Source organism: Hemitrygon akajei, chromosome 30 (assembly GCF_048418815.1).
Source record: "Hemitrygon akajei chromosome 30, sHemAka1.3, whole genome shotgun sequence".
Lineage (NCBI taxonomy): Eukaryota > Metazoa > Chordata > Chondrichthyes > Myliobatiformes > Dasyatidae > Hemitrygon > Hemitrygon akajei.
The window spans coordinates 8477764-8492087 of NC_133153.1; the positions used below are offsets into that span (position 1 = coordinate 8477764).

The following is a 14324-nucleotide window of genomic DNA, read 5'->3' on the forward strand; positions in this document are numbered from 1 at the left end:
GTGTGTTGTTGTTTGAATTTCCAGCATCTGCAGATTTCCTCGTGGTTGACCAGAACATATGTAGTACTCAAACCTTACTAGAAACTGGACTGCTTTAGGCTATTACTTCCTGTCTTTAATGACAAGCCTCATTTTGTTCTGTATTGTTGCAGGGTGCAGTTGACAAATTCAGACCATTTTGCCGAACACCAACACCAGATACATAGGACATGAAGACAAAGTGCTAAACATTCAACCTTATAGATGGCTTACTATCTGGTCCACTGAGGAGAATAAAGAATGCTCCTGGATTCCAATATGGCAGCTGGTTCCTGAAACGCACACAAAATGCTGGAGGAACTCAGCAGGCCAGGCAGCATCTATGGAAAAGTGTACAGTCAACGTTTTGTGCCAAAACCCTTCATCAGGACCTTCATTAGTAAACATCTGTCTACCAGCCGGGTATCTTACAAGGTAATGTATATTCAAATCAGAGAGAACAGAGCATGTCAAGGTGGAGCAACATACCACTTTGTTACAGGAAGTTGAAAAAAGCTAAGGTAACTTTGTTATTATACAAACATGCATAAATTTGCAACTAGAAATTCTACCATAATTTTATGAATAATAGTGCTACTTGTAGAATGGAAAGGAGAATGTCATCAGACCATATTTGATCAGAAGTTCTTAAAGGAAGAATGACCGTACTGCCTGTAAGATCACAAATTAATGCTTTTAAGTAAAGGATGAACAAATATCGAAGAATTATTATACTACATGCAGGTGCCATGCTCACATTATGTCAGGTTAAACTACTTTTTAACAACAGCACATAAGAAATATACCTGAATGTTTGTCCTGCACGTCCTGTCTGGAATGAATTTCCTTGTGAGTAGATCTGCTGGCTTCCAGCAGCTGACGGTGATGACATTGTCTTCTTTTCACCTATGTTAAAAAACATCATTTAGTACAAGCACTGGATCACAGGAAGCTTATTGCTTGGAAGGTCATTTAGTTCAATCATTCCATACCAGATCTGTGCAAGAACAAATCAATTAGTCTCATTCCCTGCCATCTCTTCACAGCCTGCAAATGGATGAAATGTAATTAACATAATACATGGCATAATTTTAGGATCTTTTTTGTCACATGGCAGCTCTGAGAAATCTATGTTTCACCACAAAGCTAAAAGGCTCACCCACAATTTAAAATAGAAAAGCAAGCATACTGCAAAGTACTGAATATTCAACAATTTTATGTTTTATTTGTGTAGAAGATCTGCTAAAGTGTAAGAATAGACATTAGAGTGCTCATGAACAATAAGGGACCACGTCCAGACATTTGTCTAAAAGTCTGATTCAGTGGGAATGTTGTTTAAAATCACAGACTCAACAATGATTTTAACATTTAAGCTGCACCAGTTGTATTGTTTTCCTCCACGCAGGACAATGGGAGATGAATCTGAAGAATCCTGTCTACCAGCTGAATTTACTTGCTCTAATGCTCCAAAGGGGTTGTGATCACTGCCTACTCCACTGCTTGAAGCCATAGCTCTATCTGGGAGCATTCACTGTTAAAATATCAAGTCAATGACAGAAACAAGAACTTCAATTTTCAGAAGCAGCTTGGCAAAACTTTGAGGTAAAGACCACGGAAGAGGTCTTGCATGCTTTAGGGCCCAGAAAGCCCTTCAAGTTATTGGATATTCATGTTTGAATATACTTGTTTTAATTGTTATTCTGCAACAGTCCACTGTCCCTGAAGGCTTCCAGACAGCCACCAACATTCCAGTCCCAAGGGAGTGACGGTAACTAGCCTAAACAATGATACTGTGACACTGACCAAAAAATCATGGTGTTATACTAATGAATAATATAAGTTCCCACCTTCCAGATATGTTGGACCCTTCCCAGCTTGCCTACTGCTCAAATCAGTGGGTGAACTGATGATGCTGTAGCCTTGGCCCTCCACTCCGTCCTGTCCCCATCTAGAAATGATGCCTCAAACACCAGGTTGTTGGCCATTGACCAGCTTCGCATTTAACACAATCATCCCTCAGAAGATGGTAGGTAAACTGTCTCAACACTCCTCTCTGTAACTGGATCTTGGACTTCAGTCCAAGTTGGGAGCAATATCTCAATCTTCATCACGCTGAGCACTGATGCCCCCAGGGCTGTGTGATCAGCCCGCTGCTGACTCATGAATGCATTGTAAGATTCAACTCAAACCACATCAAGTTCACTGATGATACTAGAGTGGTTGGCCTCATCAGCAACAATGATGAATCGCCATACATAGAGGAGGTAGAGAGGCTTGTCAAATGTGAGAGCAACAACCTGAGTCTCAAAGTGGACAACAAATGACTTCAGAAAGGCGCAGGTCAACCATTCTTCATTGCATATCAATGGCTCTGCCATGGAGAGAATGAAGAGCACAAAATTCCTTGGTGTGCGCATAACCTATGATCTAACCTGGACCCACAGCACATCCTCATTAGTTAAGAAGGCACAGCAGCTTCTACACCAGTGATTCTCAAAGTGGGCAATATAAACCCACTGGGGGCAGTAGGAGTTTCTAAAGGGGCAATAAAGATAAAAGGGGTGGTGGGGGCTGCTTGGTAGCAAGGGTGCAGCTGAGGGATTACAGGCTTAAATTTAAAAATGAATTGATTTGAACTGATTAAACATTTGATGACGTGAGTGGCATCATGTAGCGAGCGACAAACTGTTGGCCAAAGCTGTGCATGGCAGCAGAAGCAGGACCGGGTGATGTTACCATAACCAGGGAAGTCGGTGAGGTTATCAGCAATCCATTTGCAAGAGATGCTACAGGTACAACAGTAAAGCAGAGTCACAATTCATGTTGAGATAAAAATCGAAGTATAATATAATGGCCAATATGTGTTACTACCTAATGCAGTGGCAAAGTAGACCAGGGCCACAGTGAAAGACTGGCTACTGGCTAGAGCAACTGAAATTGAATAGGGAAAACATAGGTAACAAGAAGGTAGCAGATTCACCTTATTGGAAAGTAGGAAGACACTCCTAACATGCTGTCTGAGGCCATTAGATGTACAATAGTATTTTCTTCTCATTATCTTCTACTGAAGAAGAATAAATTCTAACAGAAGCAATGAAGCAATTACACAGACATAATATGAAACTAAACAGAAATACATAACGTGAAGTGGTTGTCTTGGCTTATGAGCAGATGCATATGGTTTGAGGCTTAAAAAATGTATAAGCCATCATAAATGCTCTGAAGCCTGCAAATGTACCTGAACTGGGTTCTTTCTTGGAAACAGTATACTATTAAACTTTGTAAAGAATTTGGCAACAGTACTCTTGACCCTTCAGTATCTATTGAAACAAGATGTCCTGTGGACCTGGCACATACAGCAAAATGTACATATAATTAATATGAAATACAATCAGGCATTAAAGTTCTCCTTATCCATTTTAATACCATTAAGGTGAGTGTCTGATGCTTACGACTATGACGCAGAGGTAGTCATTAGCCACCTGATAGTCAGGAAAAAAGCCTTTATCTTTTTATCTTGCAGTTTGATGAAAATGAACAATATTATTCCATAACACAAAAAGGAAGATTTTGACATTATAGGCAGGGTCCAGAAATCCTATGAATTCCTCTTTGGAAGCACATTAGCTTCAGTAATCAACACTGAATAATTCAGGCCTAAAATCACCAATGGGAGCATCAAGAGCACAACAAAAGGCCATTCATTTGTCTCAATATGAAAAATATAGACACAACAAGTTGAAGGTAAATACAACAGTGAATAGATCACCACGATTACCTCATCAACGCAAATAACTATATGTACCCAAACACATGCGAGTAATGAATTTCTGGTGACAGTGTTTGGAAATAACAGGTTGGACATCATGCTTATGAACAACTCCCAGAAGATGAGTTCAGGAGATGTTCAGATGAAGAGCCAAGACTATTTTCCATCTGCCAAAAGTAGTTATCATGATATCTTTTCTTTCAGTTAGTCCTGACGAAGGGTCTCGGCCCGAAACGTCGACTGTATTTCTTCCTGGCCTGCTGTGTTCTACCAGCATTTTGTGTGTGTTGCTGTCATGATATTAAGGGTGGTTAACATGGGCTCATGTGTCGTACTACCAGCTGTGTTAAGAGTGAGAGCATTTACAAAATGTACTGAGATATGGACAGATATTGTGCACAATTCTGTGCATTGGTCAGGTATGGACTGAGATCTCAAAGAGCTGACAAGCACATGTACTGTCAATCATCAGAACATTCCTCAACAGCAGGAGCTACAACAATAGAGCTTACAATAAGTTTGGTATCTGTGCAAACAGTAGACAGCAAGATGTCTCCGAAGAAGAGTTTATCACAACAATTTAGACTAGTTTAAAATCGAAACTTATTATTCTGAAGCTGAAAGAACAGACCTGCAAGGAGATCTACTGCACTTTTAAACTTGTGGCAAGTCTGAACCTATAGCTCGTTTCAAAATTAAACATTACTTGCGTGAGTAATATTTAGATATACAGTGCCTATAAAAGGTATTCATGCCCTTTGGAATTTTTTATGTTTTATTGTTTTACAACATTGAATCACAGTGGATTTAATTTGGCTTTTTTGACACTAATCAACAGAAAAACCTCTTCTGTGTCAAAGTGAAAATGAATTTCTACAAATTGGTCTAAATTTATTACAATTATTAAGCACAAAATAATTAGTTGCATAATTACTCACCCCTTCAAGTCAGTGTTTAGTACATGCACCTTTGGCAGCAATTACAGCTTGAGTCTGTGAGGATAGGTCTCTATCAGCTCTTGCACATCTTGACACTGCAATTTTTCCCCATTCTTCTTTACAAAATCGCTCAAGCTCTGTCAGATTGAATGGGGATCATGAGTGAACAGCCCTTTTCAAGTACAGCCACAAAATCTCAGTTGAATTGAGGTCTGGACTCCGACTTGACCACTTCAGGACATTAACTTTGTTGTTTTTAAGCCATTCCTGTGTAGCTTTGGCTTTATGCTTTGGGTTTTTGTCTTACTGGAAAACAAATCTTCTCCCAAGTCACAGTTCTCTTGCAGACTCCATCAGGTTTTCCTCTAGGATTTCCCTGTATTTTGCTGCATTCATTTTACCCTCTACCTTCACAAGCCTTCCAGGGCCTGCTGCAGTGAAGCATCCCCACAGCATGATGCAGCCACCACCGTGCTTCACAGTAGGGATGGTGTGTTTTTGATGATGTGCAGTGTTTGGCTCACACCAAACATGGTGTTTAATCTGATGGCCAAATAGCTCCGTTTTGGTTTCATCAGACGATAGAACTTTCTTCCAGCTGACTTCAGAGTCACCCACGTGCCTTCTGGCAAACTCTAGCTGAGATTTCATGTGAGTTTTTTTTCCAACAGCGGCTTTCACTTTGCCACTCTCCCATAAAGCAGTGACTGGTGGCATTGATCCGCAGATAAATGTATTGTTGATGCTGCTCCTTTGACCTGGGTGATATCTTCTGAACCAACTTTTACAAGGAAACTTAATCATTTATTAAAAAGGCCAAATACCTGAACTACATTCCCATTACTCTTACAAACTTGCACTCAGCCTGACTGTTGCATAAAAGATACAGGAACCCAATGAAGGAGTTGGGAATTGTAGCCCAGAAAGTCTTCAAAATGTTTCTTCCAATCAGCACTGATTGCCTGTCAGTCCTTGATGAAATCCCCATTCTCCAAGGCCGGAGTTGACTCCCTCATCTGAAAGGTTGGGATTTTGCATTGATATCCACAGCATTTTGGTTCTTTGGTCATGAATCAAAGGATATTAAGGTGTCCATTAATTTTACAAGGATGTGTCACTGAGATGCTGGACTACCAAATCCAACGTACTAATTTTTCTAGCAACCAATGCTCCTCATTTTCAATAATTTCTATCATTCACTTACACATTCGGGACAATTTACAGAGGGCAGCTAACCTAACAAGATACATATCTTTGGGACATTGGGAAGAAACCACACAACCTGGAGGATACCCATGCAGATACAGGAAACACAAGAAAATAGGAGTTGGCCATTTGGCCCCTCAAATTTGCCCTAGCACTCAATATGATTATGGCTGATCTGCCCCAAGCTTCAGCTCCTCTCCTGTGTCAGTTCACAACAACGATTCCCTTATCTTGCAAAAATTGACTCTGCCTCTCTTTAGATACAGGTTGAAACTCAAGTCCAGCACCATTGGGATTTGACTGGTGGTGGACCACAGAAATAGCCTCTGAGCAGTAGAACTGTTCCTTTTACACACTGACTTACTGGGTTGCATAAAAGTTTCAAGAACCACTTGTAACTCAAATCTTCTGTAAATCAGAAATGTTATCGTCTGGCATTACTGGTAGGTGAACTAGCCAAAGAATGATGATCCAATATTTTAGACACTTCTGAAAGGACAACCTTCTCATCTCAGGAATTAGTTTAGTAAATCTCTTGGTCTGCCTCTAAGACATGTATATTTTATTTTTTTCTTAAATAAGGGGACCACAGCTGTGCACAACAGTCTATATGTGGCTTCACTAGACCCCTGTACAATTCTAACAATCCTTCTCTTTATTTCTACCTCCAACTCCCTTACATTAAAGGCCAATATTCCTTTTGCCTTCCTAATTGTTAACTGCACTTGCCTGCTAACATTTTCTAATTCATGCAGAACTCTGTTGTACTTCAGTCATTTGAAATTTTTCTCCATATTCATAATGGTCTGCTGTTTGATATCTCTTAACAAAATCCATAACCTTGGATTTTCTGATACTAAAGTCCATTTGCTAAGTCTTTTCCCCCAATCATTTACTACCTATATCCTGCTGCAGCATCTAAATATCCTCAACACAATATGCCCCACCCATTTATATCAGTGTCACTGGCAAACTTAGAAACCTTGCCCTTTCCCCCTGCAAGATCATTTATATAAATTATAAGTAACTGTGCATCAAGAACTGATCCTTGGAGAACATAATAGTTACATTTTTCCAGTCTGAAAAAAGATCCATTTATTCTACCATTCTCAGTCCATTTTACCAACTATCAATATCACCTGTACCTGTGACTAACCTCCTCACTATCAACAGCACCACTGTTTTTCATTTCACCTACAGAATTTCTAACCAGACCTCTTACGTTCAAACCTAAATGGTTTACATATAACAAGCATCGTGAGAACGAGCACTGATCCCTGTGGTCTAATAGAGGTCACAGGCTTCCAATCATGAAAACAAATTTTGCTTCCAATTACCAAGCTATTTTTGGATCCTATTTGACAACTTGAGATGGTTCCCTTGGGCTCTAAATTTTTGAGCCTTGTCGAAGGGTTTACTCCAGGATACGCAGACTATACTCATCAATACATTTAGTTAGCTCTGAAAAAGTCAATGAAATTGGTCAGACAGGATCTCCATTAACTAAATCATGCTGGCTCCCTTTGATTAATGCTTGGAAGCACAAAGAGACAGCAGACTGCTGGAGGAACTTGGTGAGTCAGGCTGCATCTGGAGGCAAAGAGACATGGTGCTTTGTTGCTGAAAGGGAATCAAGTGCAGCTGTGGAGGCAAAGGGATATCAACATTATGGGCTGAGACTCTTCTTCAGGATTGATTAATTGCTGCCTCTCCAAGTGCAGGTTAATCCTGCCCCTAAAATTTTGTTCCAATAATGTTCCAGCCACTGATGTTAGTCTCACAGGCATGTAATTTCATGGCTTATCCTGTTGCTATTCTTGAATAAGGGTCGAACATTTGCTGTGCTCCAGTCATATGATATCTAACCTGTGGCCAGCAAAGACTTAAAAATCTTTGTCAGTGTCCGAAAGATCTTCTCCCTTAGAAACCTTGGGTACTCCCATTAGGGCCTGAGTATTTATTCAATATAATGCTTGCAACAATGTCTGTTATCTTCATTTTCTGAATAATAATGAATTTCATCCTTTCTCTCCTTGAATTCACACCTACCTTTTCTAGCTCCATGCAAATACTGCCACTTGAGTCCCCTGGTAGATCCTACACTTTCCCTAATGACCTTCTTCCTTAAGAATACTCATAAAATATTTTGAAAATGTCCTTAATCTCATCGGTCAGTGATTTTACAAACCTTTCCTTTGTCCTCCGAATTTCTTCTTTAATTACCCTCGACAAATTCTATACTCCTGAAGGGCCTCAATTATTTTCAGTTCTCGACATGTGTCAAATACTGCCTTTCTTTTCTTTATACAGCCCTTGATTTCACTTGGATTTGCTGTTTTGTACCTTCCACCCTTATGGGGATATACATACTCTGAACTCTCGTTATTTTACTTTCGAATGGCTCTCACTTTCAGAGTTAGGTCTACCTGAAAGTCACTTCTTGCAGTCATGCCCCATCTTACGAAATCCGCCTTCCCTCCAGTTTAGGACCGTAACTTTTGGACCACCCTTAAGTCTTTTCATAACTATAATGAAACTTAAGAGTTAAGATCACTACCTCCAAAATGCTCTCCCACTGACACTTCAACCATTTGATTAGCTACATTCCCTCAGACTAAGTCAGAACTGTTTTTTCTATAGTGAGACTGGCTTGAAAAGCCTGGGTATACTTTAAAAATTCCACCTCCTACACCTCTCATACTAAAGCAATTCCAGTTAATACATGCAGGTAGGTGTTCTGTAGTTGTTTGTGAGAACGAGGTGGGAGGGGGAGGGCTTTTTTATGCTACTGTCACTGTTTATTTTCTGCTGGTGAGGGGATCGGGGATCGTTATTGTTGGTGTTTTTTGTCTATGGGGAGAGGATGGAGATTTGTTGCTATTGCCACTGCTTTTTCTGTGGGGGAGGGGGGAGGGATTCTGGGGTCTGCGAGTTTTGTTTCTTTTTCTTTTTGTGTGTGACCATGGTTATCTGGAAAATACAAATAGAGTTGTATGCTACATGCATACTTTAGCAATAAAATGAACTTTTAAACCCCATTTGCAAAGCTAATATTTCTGACTCCTATCTCTGCAATTTATCTACATATCTTCTTCCATATCAGCAACTGACTATTATGTGCACTGCAGCATACTTCTACCTATGTTGAGTCGAATTAGGAGAGTTTCTGCTCTAAGCGCCGAGCAAATTTGAAGAGGTCAAGAAAGGCTTTGGACTGGGTGGCATGGTCTAGGCCCAGAGAGTTTCACTGAGGCGGAGTGCGGGTCTTAATGCAAGGCGCGATATGCTGTTTGGATAACTTATACACTGGAAAGGCAGGATGTTGGGACTGGAGGCAAGAGTCGGGCTTAGTTCACTCGCTCTCTCTGTGGTGCTGAGGCTATCAAGACTGCTCCGGCTGTTGTGCTTCATGTCTGTGAGCTTTGCGGCGGACTCAATTTGGTTCGGAATGCTTCTATTGTTTACATAAATTTGTGTTTTTTTCTTTTTCTGCGCATTGGGTGTTGGTCTTTTTTTAATTGGGTTCTTTTTGGTTTCTTGTTTTGTGGCTTCCCGTAAGCAAACAATTCTCAAGGTTGTATAATTTATACATGCTTTGATAATAAATGTACTTTGAATATTTTGAACACCAAGGTGACCGACCCATCCTCCCCTTGGTGTGGCATTTTTTTGAAAAGCTTTCTAAGATTTTACCCCTTATTACTGCAGTGATGAATTCCTTAATCAATACTGCAATGTCATCTCCTCTTTTACATCCATTCCTCCTACACCTGAAGATTCCAATGACGAGTTTCCGGTCCTGCATCTTATCTCTGTAAAAACAACAAAATCATCTTCCATTGCATTGATTAATGCTCCAAGTTCATTCCCCTTGCATTAAAGCAGAGGCAATATAGGTCTAATCCATTCATCAGACCTGCCATCCAAGAAATCAGTGTAGCAAATCTTTGTTGCATTCTCTCTGTGGAAAGAAAATAATTTCTTAGATAAGCTGACCAAAGCTGCACAGCCTTGCAATGTGTCATGTTTTCCTAACTACATGCTGCACTTGGCTGTTCCCTTTCAGCAACAAAGCACCGCATCTCTTTGCACTTACCCCTTTCCCAATTTATCACCATCTTATGCACTTCATTTAAAAATTAATTTGTTGAAACCTTTTAAAGCTTAACCTTATTAACACCAAAGAAATTATTTTTCCAGTCCAAAAAAGACCCCATATCCAAAAAAATGGCTCAAGAAAATTAATACATTATGAATAACTGATTAATACATACCGTAGATTCCGGACTACAGAGCGCACCTGATTAAAAGCCGCTGGCTCTAATTTTAGAAAGAAAATCAATTTTGTACTTGTACAGGCCGCACCGGATTTTCGGCCGCAGGTGTCCCACGTTGTAATATGAGATATTTACACAGAAAGATATTACACGTGAGGATTTTTTAACTTTTAATTAAATCCATATGGTAACATAAACAAATACATATTGCAAATGCTTTTTTTCGAACCGTGCCTGTAACGCGGCTACTTTTAAATATACGTTGCGTATACTTTTTTACTGAACAACATTCCAATATCTCCTAACCACTGGTAAAAAATATATATACTGCAGCCTACCAGGAAAAGTTATTGATCGCCTTTAACTTAAAAGCAGCGTTCGCTCAGATCCAATGCCGCTCGCGTAATGTGCTCGCCCCCTCCTTCCCGTTTATCGCAAACTGGCATTTTTCCCACAAGATGCGGCGAAACCGGGTGTGACGTCATAGCATCCCGCGATGTAGTACAGAAAACAAATATAGTTAAAACTCTTCTAACTTTAACTAGAAAATGAATTACTAAGCGAAAATATTATAAACTAAATAACTGCCATAAAGGCAGCACAATGCTTTTCTTCGAGTGTTTTCCATGTTGATGAGGGTGAGTACAAATGACTGATTTACAATAATTTAATTGTGAAAGTGCGCTTGATTTATCGTACAATTTCATTGGACCTCTGTGAACTACTCATCAATTTTATTGATCTACTGTTACGAGGCAAAATGTTTTTGGCGGCATGAAAAAAATCATGCATTAGCCGCACCGTATTAAAGGCCGCAGTGTTCAAAGCTGTTCAAAATGTGGGAAAAAAGTAGCGGCTTATAATACGACATCTACGGTAATTAATCTGGAAGGTGGACAGACATTTAGAAAAATCAGAATCCATAGCTTAAAATGGAAGTTCTTGAATAAGTGCATGCTTAAATACAGACAGATATGCTGGTTAAAAGATTTAAAGGATGTTTGCCTTCAATGCCCAGGCACAGAATTTACATGTAGGAAAGTTATTATACAAGTTTATATCACAACAATGCTACAATTCTGCCAGAGAGAGTGCAGGGGAGGTTCATCAAGATATTACCTGGACTGGAGAACTTCAGTATTCCGGATAGATTGGAGAGGCTGGACTTATTTTCAGAGGAATGACATGATAGAAGTATGTACAATGTCCTGTGTATGTTACTCAAAATGGCTTCTTAGGTTTGTTAAGAGTAGGAATGCTTCTTTGTCTGTTAAGTGTTTCTCTCGCAGTTGTTTAGCTTTAGACTTGCTGATATGGGGATTGTATTCATTTGTTAACCAATGGGGAATGTTATTTTGTCTTGTGAGGCTGGGAGCTTGGGGGGTTTTCGCGGGTTTTCAGGAGAGTCGGGAAGAAGACGCCGAGGAAGGTGGACGTGTGCTGCACTGCTTGATTGACCACCGGGGGTGGTCCCAGGTGCGAAGACGTGGAGGTCGGAGGAAAGTGATGAGGGGTCGAATGGTTCGATGGTTGAGCTCCAACGATGTGCACTAAACTGACTGAACTTTGATAAGTTGGTGCCTTTTGCTTTTTCTTTTCTTTCATATATATTGTATTGCCTAGTATTCTTTTAGTTTTAATAAACTCTTTAAAGTGTATTTCACAACGGTATCTGGTGTGAATTTGATACTGTGTGCGTGCGCGAGGCATAAACTTGATTCCCACAGCACCTGCGTGTATGGGAGGTGGGGGTGGTGTGTGGCTGGATCTCATTTTCCCCTAGACATATACCAGCCTGTTGGGTGAGTATTACAAGTATCTAAGATTATTATTATATATTATTAATTTCTAAAGTAAGTACATGTTCGGCACAGCATTGTGGGCCAGATGGCCTGTATTGTGCTGTAGGTTTTCTATGTTTCTATTATGAGACCATAGAAACAGCAGAGAGTCTTAATTTTTTCCCCATGGTAGGGATGTCAAAAACAAGAGAGTATAGGTTTAAGATAAGAGGAAGGAATTTTAAAGGTGATCTGAGGGGGTAAGTTCATTTTATACACAGCAGTTGATAGCTGGAATACATGACCAGAGGTGGTGGTTGAATCAGATAAAAATCACTTTCATTGAGGTATTTGCATAGCGTGGAAGGATAGGGATTTAATGTGGACAAATAAGATTAGTATGGATGGGCAAAGCAAACAGCACGTAAGTGGAGGATGAAAGGGCCGTTTCAATGCTGTATGATTTCAGGACTCAAGTACCATGTGGGTTACCTCCAAAGGCTCCAATTTCTACCACATTCCAAAGATGCATAGGTTGCTAGAGGCTAGCTGGAAGGTAATGGATGAAGCTAGGTGAGTGGGAAAGGTCAAGGGTGGAGAAGAAAGATTTGATAGGAGAGGAGTGTGGATAATAAGAGAAAGGGAAGCAGGAGAGGACCCAGGGGTAAGTAATAGGCAGGGGAGAAGAAGTAAAAGGTCAGATTGGAGAATAGAGGGAGGTGGGTGTTGAATAATTTCACCAGAAGGAGAAATCAATATTCATGGCATCAGATTGGAAGGTACCCAGATGGAATATAAGATGTTGCTCCTCTACCCTGAGAGTGGCCTCATCGTAGCAAAAGAGGAGACCATGGATTGACAAGTTGGAACAGGAATGGGAATGGGAACTAAAATGCTTGGCCACCAGGAAGAACTGCTTGTGGTGGAGGGTGCAGAGGTGATTGATGAAGTGGTCCCCCAATTTGCAATTGGTCTCACCAACGTAGAGAAGGCGGCATCGGGAGCACCGGACACAATAGATGCATCAGCAGATTCACAGGTGAAGTATTGCCTCAGCTGGAAGGACTGTTTGAGGCCCTGAATTGTGGAGGTGTACGGGCAGGTGTAGCACTTAGGCCGCTTGCAGGGGTAAGTGTCTGGAGGGAGACTAGTGGGGAAGGACGAATGGTCAAGGGAATTACGAAGGGAGCAATCCCTGTGGAAAGCAGATGGGGGAGGTAAAGACAAGTTTAATGGTAGGATCCCTTTGGATATTGTACAAGTTGCAGAGAATAATGTGTTGGATGCGGAGGCTGATGGGGTAGTAGGTAAGGACACTGTTATGGTGGCAGGAAGATGAGGTGAACGCAGATGTACAGGAAATGGAGGAGATGCGGGTGAGGGCAGCATCAATAGTAGAGGGAGGGAAACCCCATTCTTTAAAGAAGGAAGACATCTCTGATGTCCTGGAATGGAAAGCTTGAGTCCTGGGAACAGATGCGGTGGAGGCGAAGAAACTGAGAAAAAGGAATAGCATTTTTACAGGAGATAAGGTGAGAAGAGGTATAGTCAAGAATCAGTAGGTTTATAAAAATTGTCAGTTAATAGAGTGGGAAGTTAGAAAAATTAGTGGGGTTAGAAGATTGGGAAGCTTTTAAAAACCATCACAAGGCAACTAAAAAGTCATTAAGGTAAAGATGGAATGGAAAGTAAGCTAGCCAGTAATATTAAAGAGGACACCAAGAGTTTCTTCAGATTGGTGGCATCCGTCGGTCTCGAGAGACCATGGATCTGCACCTGGAGTTTCCAGGGCGCAGGCCTGGGCAGGGTTGTATGGGAGACCGGCAGTTGCCCAAGCTGCAAGCCTTCCCCTCTCCACGCCACCAATGTTGTCCAAGGGAAGGGCACTAGGACCCATGCAGCTTGGCACCGGTGACGTCGCACAGCAATGTGTTGTTAAGTGCCTTGATCAAGGACACAAACACGCTGCCTCAGCTGAGGCTCGAACCAGTGACCTTCAGGTTACTAGTCTGATGCCTTGCCCACTAGGCCATGAGCCAACTTCTTCAGATACGTAAACTGTAAAAGAGAGGCAAGAATTCATATCGGACTGCTGGAAAATAATACTGGAGAGAAGTAATAAGGGAGGACAAAGAAATAGTGTATGAACCGAATACGCAAACACAAGGAAATCTGCAGATGCTGGAAATTCAAGCAACACACACAAAATGCCAGTGGAAGGAAGAAGCAGAGACGATGTTTCGGGCTGAGACCTGACGAAACGTCGACTCTACTTCATCCTATAGATGCTGCCTGGCCTGCTGCATTCCACCAGCATTTTGTGTGTGTTGATGAA

General features: G+C 40.9%; 1 protein-coding gene across 10 annotated transcripts in view; it reads right to left on the reverse strand.

Annotated features, from left to right (window-relative positions):
* Positions 1-14324, reverse strand: part of arnt2 (aryl-hydrocarbon receptor nuclear translocator 2) — a 383517-nt gene that overhangs the window by 80513 nt on the left and 288680 nt on the right. For all 10 annotated transcript variants that reach the window (XM_073032942.1, XM_073032941.1, XM_073032949.1 and 7 more), the window contains one exon: positions 825-924. In XM_073032942.1, the coding sequence (XP_072889043.1) occupies positions 825-924 (100 nt within the window). The remainder of the gene's footprint in view (positions 1-824; positions 925-14324) is intronic.